General features: G+C 65.4%; 1 protein-coding gene across 1 annotated transcript in view; it reads right to left on the minus strand.

Moving 5' to 3' along the window:
- Window positions 1–299: 299 nt before the first annotated feature.
- MRPL23 (mitochondrial ribosomal protein L23) overlaps window positions 300–6,275 on the minus strand; it is an 8,781-nt gene continuing 2,805 nt past the window's right edge. The window contains exons 3-6 of the mRNA XM_007949338.1: window positions 4,613–4,735; window positions 3,830–3,912; window positions 3,170–3,243; window positions 300–464 (exon numbers count right to left, since the gene is read on the minus strand). Coding sequence (XP_007947529.1) covers window positions 300–464; window positions 3,170–3,243; window positions 3,830–3,912; window positions 4,613–4,735 — 445 coding nt within the window. The remainder of the gene's footprint in view (window positions 465–3,169; window positions 3,244–3,829; window positions 3,913–4,612; window positions 4,736–6,275) is intronic.

Genomic DNA, 6,275 nt, shown 5'->3' on the forward strand with positions numbered 1-6,275 from the left:
TGAGGACTTGTCACTACCCCTGAGCAAGCAGGGCGAGGGCTGGACGCTCCTGGCGGCAGGTGCCACCTGCCTCATCCAGCCCTGAGTCCCCTTCCACTCCGAGAGCCACGTGGCTGTACTGGTCAGATGGGAGGCAGGAAGCAGCCAGGGCCCTGGAGCATAGGTCAGGCCGCACGCAAGAGAGAGCCAGCAGGGACAGGAGACGGAGCCGCCAGCTCGTTCTCCACACAGCAAGGCTTTTATTGGGGTCACGGGGCTGGTTTTAGCATCTGCAGAGGCCGGGTGCATCACCGTCCCCGTCACAGGCCAAACCAGGAGGGGACGCCGCCACGCCTGGGGTCACTGCTCTGCCTCTGCTGCTGCTCCTGCAGGAGCTGCTCCTGGAGGTCCGAGTCAGTGCCGCCCTCGGCGCCCGGCGGCTTCTCAGGGAACAGGTCGGGGAACGTGAAGGTCTGCCCGTGCGCCTAGAGGAACAGGCATCAGATGCTCGGGGCCCATCCTCTCCTGGGGCACCAGCCACAGACGCAGAGGACCACAATGAGGTGGGCGCCCGGGCTCCGTGACTCTTGCGGAAATGCCCCTTGGGGGGAGGCAGCCCACCTGCCGCACACTCTGTGACAAGGACAGAGCCTCCTCTCCCATCTTCCCTTCAATCAGCTGTGATGAGACCTCGGCTGTCAGGCAGGCCGGGTGCAGCCTGGCTCGCAGCTGCCTGATGAAGACAGGGAACCACCTCCCCTCACGGTGCCCTCGAACCACATGGGCTCTCGTCACAGGCACCGCATGGGGGTCACCTTGTCAAAGGCAAGTCACTGCTGCATGGCGCTGCTCCCACCCCACGTGCCCAGAGGCCCTACAAGCTCAGGGTCGTCAAGAGAAGTGCCCACCTCGGTGGCCCACAAGCCAGGACGGCCCAGTGCATTAGCGGGCCTGCATCCTCCACCGTGGGTCAGAGGGTGGTGGGGCGGGGCGGGGGGCTGGCCTGATGGGGATACTGCTGCCTGGGGCCTTTTCATCTGCAAGTGTTACCCAGCCGCTCGGGAGACCCGCAGCAAAGGCGCGGGAGAGGAGCCGGCCCCACCTCTGTCCCCGCCGTTTCTGGGTACGTGGGACCAGGAGAGGCTGTTTGGACCTGGACAGTTTTAGTCAGTCTGATGGTGCCCACGTGGCTGCTCTGAGAGACCCCTTCTGTGGAGAAACGTGGGCAGGTGGCCAGGTGTGACTAGGATGGCCTGGAACGGCTCCCGTGACACGGGACATGAGGCCACTGCTGAGAGGGAGACAGCACCACTGGCGTGGGAGCCGTTCCCACAGCCAGGGCTCCTGCCCTTCTGGAAACAGCAAAGGGAGGCAGCTCATGTGCTGGGCGACTGCCTAGGTCGGGGACATGGGTGTCCTATCATGATGGGACTGTTAGCTCGTCAGGGCAGGAAAAGCCTGAAATGACACCTGGAAATACATTATGAAGACAATGACTTACAGGGGCTTCAGGGGACATGGAGAAACCCTGGGCGCCTCAAGCAGTCTGTGGGTGCCCAGGCCACAGGCAACTGTGGGGACGGCCCCTTTCCAATGACAGTGACCTTGAACTTGAAAGCTCTAGGGCATGACAGGGAAGGGGAGGCCAGCACTCTGAGGCGGAGGCAGCCTGGCTCCAAGGCGCCCACAGTAGCCCTTCCGGCTTTTGTCTTTGCCCAGGCCTCCCTGCTGCCCGCCTGTCATTAAAACGTGGCTCCCTCAGCCTGTCAGAGCGCCTTTGTTATGAGAGAACAGGGGTTGGCCAGGGCCGTTTATCAGGGGAGAAGTGTGGGCCCCGGGCTGGGCACCTCTCTGCAGCCTGTCACTCAGCTGGCGGATCTGGTGGTCTCAGTGCACATTACAATTCATGCTGTTGTCAGAAGCCCCACAGGGGCCGGGTGCACCAGCCCAGAGGGAAAGACCTGTTTGGACATGTGGCTGAGAGGGGTCCAAGGCCCAGGGGCCCTTGTGAGCAGGCTGGGTCCCAACGTCCTGGCAGCCCTGGGGCTCTGGAAGGGCTAGGCCAGCTCGGGCCACGGCTGTGCCCAGTTGCTGTGCTGTGTATCCCATAGTGGCCGATCCCAGAGGCAGCTGCAGGCACCCGGTGGGGCCGGCCCGGTCAGCTTTCAGGGCCGAGGTGGGGCCCCGTGAAGAATGCGGGGGCTCGGATGACTAAAAGCTACTTGTAACCGTAGCCCGCCTCCTGAAGTGGCTAGCGGTGGATGCCGGCACAGGGACGTCAACCCACATGCCACACCGGGGACAGATGTCTGCCGATTTCACGCCAGGCCACACAGGCCTGTATAAGGCCAGTGGCCACGCCAGGCGCCCGGATTGGCTGGCTTGACACACAGCAATTACTGGGTCAAATACTGAGCGGACCCCTGTTTGGAACAGACGTGACCGTGTCCAAAAAAGCGGCCACCCCCACCAGTCTCCACGAGGCCTTCCCACGCCTAGAATCGAGCTGGCCGCCAGGGCACCTTCCCAATAACGCTACTGCCATCTAGTGGTGGACCCCAGTGCCCCGCCCAGTACCTGCTCCCTCTGGGCTGTGCACACTAGGGACCCCGAGGGCATGGGACTGCCCACAGACCACGGGCTGGGGCCAGGCTGGGCATCTTGGCCTTTAGTGCGTTCGAGCAGGACAGACACTTGAGTTAACCACTTTGCCTCCCCTGGGACTCGGCGCAGAACCCACACCCAGGCTCGGCTTTGCTGGTCTTGCCCACAGCCAAAGGCTGCTGGGGCAACACCAGACCTTCTCCTGGGGGCTGGGCCACCCCAGACAGCAGCTTCCAAGCCCCTGTGATGTGCACAGGCCTCCAGAGCACAGCACTGGCCCATCTGGCAGGAGGTGCCCAAGCCCCGTGGTGGTACCCCGTGGTGTCAGGGGCACTGCGCTGGCCCACACCTGGGGCCCCCAAACAGCACTGAAGACAGGGCCCTTCATGCCTGGTGGGCCCGAGCCCAACGAGGGGCTACTCTGTTTGCAACCCTGGGGCTCTGCAGAGACTTCGGGACCCTGGCTCCCCGAGAGCTGTCTCTGGGCCTCCGGTCCCAGAACAGGCCCCCGCCCCGCCCGCTGGGAGGCCACAGTGTGACAGATCACAGATCGGGTGGCCCTGGGCTCTAGCACACTGGGGCTCACCAGCTGCACATAGGCGACCTTGTAGTCCGGCTTTTTCACCCGCACGTTTCTGTGGTCCCGTTTCCTGTTGGAACCTGGGGGAGGGAGAGGAGGGGAGAATGACTCTCCGCTCCGAGCATGACCGAGCCAGAGCCCCATTTCAGAAAACGAGGGCCCACAGTGTCAACAGCGAGCACGGCCACACACAGCCCACCGCACCCCAAGGGACTGCAGAACACACTGAGTTACACTCTCAGGGGTGCAGCCCCAGTCATTTCGTTCTCCCTCAGAAATGCAGCCACCCTGAGTCCATCGGAACAGTGCCCTCGGTGCTGGGCCACGGTCGGCGAGGGGGCGGGCAGGGTCCCAGCTTTGGGACACAGGTCAGCAGCAGAGGGACAAGGGGGGGAAGAGAACTGTAGCTACAGCTGCAGGACCTCAGCGTGGGACCCTGTCTCCGAGGCAGCGGGGCTGCTGCACTGGGGGCACTGTAGGGGGCTGGCAGGTCACGGGGACAAGGGACCAGCTCGGACACTCCCTGAGGCAAGACGTGGCAGAATCAGCGCTCAAAGCAGCTGGGCCCAGTCCCTGCTCTGCTACCGTGTGTGACCCCGGGGCCTCGGTTTCCCTGTGCCCATCCCCAGGCCTGTGCGGTGGGCCTGGCGGGAGCCACACACTCACCGTGCTGCACCCGGGTCCGCACGGCCGCCACCGGCACCTGGTAGATGCTCTGCAGGTAGTTCCTGAGGTCCACCCTGGTCATCCTGGTCAGGAGGAGGGAAGAGGCTGACCCAGGCCGCCAAGGCTGAGGGCTCAGGGCGCCCCGCCTGCATGCGAGGGCGGCCGGGCCGGGCACACACGCACTCAGCCACCCGGCTGGGGCTGGAACGTGGCTGTCAGCCCCTCACTGCCTGCGGCCACCCCTCTGAGAGCCAGCACCAGACAAACAGACCTAACCCTAGAGGGTGGCACTGCTGAGAAGGGACCATCCAGGGCCTGGTGGGCCCACCCACGTCCACGGCTGCTGAGGTCTGTGCAGGGCACGGGGGCCGGCAGTGTGTGACCCCAGGTCGGGGCTGCAGCGTCTGTCTGTAAACCAGGGTCAGTGCTGCTGCCCTTTAGGACAAGCGCAGATGAGGCCCAGAGGGGCACCTGGCACTGCGGACACGGACTGGTGCCTGTTGGTGGGGAGGGCTCCTCAGTAGGAGAGCACACGCCCCCAGCCTCTGGGCCTGGCTGTGCTGCAGGGAAGAACAGGCCCCAAGATTCCAGAACGCCCCAGTGCTTTGGCCGCTGGAGGGGAACCCCCAGGTGGAGGGGGAGCAGGGCCACATGCCAGGCGCCCGAGGAGCCATGGGGTCCAAACCACACCGGGACCCACTGAGCGGGCTGCTGGCTGCACCCCCGTGGCAGCCCACCCGGTGGGCCACTCACGCATCGCTCCCTCCAATCGCCCCAGCTTACTCCAGGGGGATCCGGAACTGCACGGTGTCATCGGGCTGGGCCGAGCCAGGCCGCACCAGCTGGATGAAGAAGTTGGTGCGGAACACGCGGAGCTGGGGGCCACCCACCTGGTAGAGTGGGTACCTGCAAGGAAAGTGTGTGATGGAGACCTTGAAACACCGGCCCCCAACAGCAGAGCCCCTGCTGGGCACAGGCCTCGCCGGTCGGGGGCCCAAGACTCCAAGCTCTGAGGTGGGCACCAGTTTTGAGGGCAGTCACCAGGTGGGAACTTCTCCTAGTCAGGATGGTGGTCCAGACCCAAGGGAGGGTGGCCTCTGGGGTTCACGCCTTCCCCCTGGTGACCGACTGTGGCACTTCAGCATGGGGCAGAGTCGGGGGCACTTGGGTACTGTGGGCATGGTCGGGGCCCTCCACACCTCTAGACTCTGCATTTGGGACCCAGGGAGCCTACTGCTCTCCGGCTCTACGAGGGCTGGCAAGTCAGGAAGGCCCGGGTCTGAAGCACCGGGCTGCCGGGAGGGGCCGGGGTTGTCCATCCTGCCCACAGCCTCACGTCCATGCGACTGCAGGCCTCAGACCTGGCTCTGGGCCCACCCACACCACTGACACTCTTCTCTCCTGGGTCTGAAATATGCTGTTGCACCTGGTGGGGCCCCTCTCCCTCTGCCCGGGGGAGCACCAGCCCAGCCCAGCCCACCTGCGCCCACAGACCCACCCATCCCCTGGGTCTCGGCTAGCCGCCCCCTGGGCATTTCATAAGCCCTTGGACCTCACCTCTCTTGAGTGCAATTCCTTGCTGTTCAGCCTCACCCCCTCCAGCACCCCTGGCCCCCACCGCTGACTACATATGTACCCCACCCCCCAGCAAGTCCCAAAGCTTGCTCTGGGCCTGGTGGCAGCCACACCTCCCCCGACTTCCGGGGCCCTGCGTCTGCACGCCTCGCTGGGTGACCCCCGGGTTTCGGTCCCAGAGGCAGGGCTTGACCTGGTCCCAGCTGAGCGCCAACCCCACCCAGCCCTGCAGGCCCATGCATGCTACAAGGGCCGGGTCACACCTCTGCTGCCCCTCCAGCCCAGCACAGCGCCCCGTCTGAAGTGCCCACGCCCCACGTTCTACTCAGCCCAAGAGTTACGCACACACCTCCCCAGACACATTAGCCACCTCTCCCCAGGACCTACTGGGCAGCCCGGCCCTTGCCCATTGGGAACCCGCGAGGGTCCCGGTGGAAGTCCCCGGGCAGATGTGCTGAGTGGACGCTGCCCTCCGCCCCAGAACACGGGGTGTCGTTCTGCACCCCTCTGCGTGTGAACTGGCCCCCGTCCCTCCCTCTAAGTCCCTGCAATGTTGGCAGGGCTGCTGACTTCCGGGGTGCGTCTTAGGGCAAGGGCCCTCCTGCTCATGCGGGTGTTTGGCAGCCCCCCAAGCCCAGTGTGAAAACCAATTGTCTGCAGACACTGCCTCGCGCCCCGACTCGGGTCGCTGCCCGGCGGGCCTCATCTGGGGCCCGCCGCCCCCAGAACGCCGCGGCCCTCCTGGCCCACGCCTGCTCGGGCCGTGCACGCGCCAAAACACGCTTTCCGCGCCGGGGCTCTGCCCACGGCCTCGGGTCCCGCCAGCCTGGCTCCGGGCCCCGCCCGGGACCCCCACTGGCTTCCCCGCCGC

Source organism: Orycteropus afer, unplaced genomic scaffold (assembly GCF_000298275.1).
Source record: "Orycteropus afer afer isolate SDZICR_OR568_19922 unplaced genomic scaffold, OryAfe1.0 scaffold00244, whole genome shotgun sequence".
NCBI lineage: Eukaryota > Metazoa > Chordata > Mammalia > Tubulidentata > Orycteropodidae > Orycteropus > Orycteropus afer.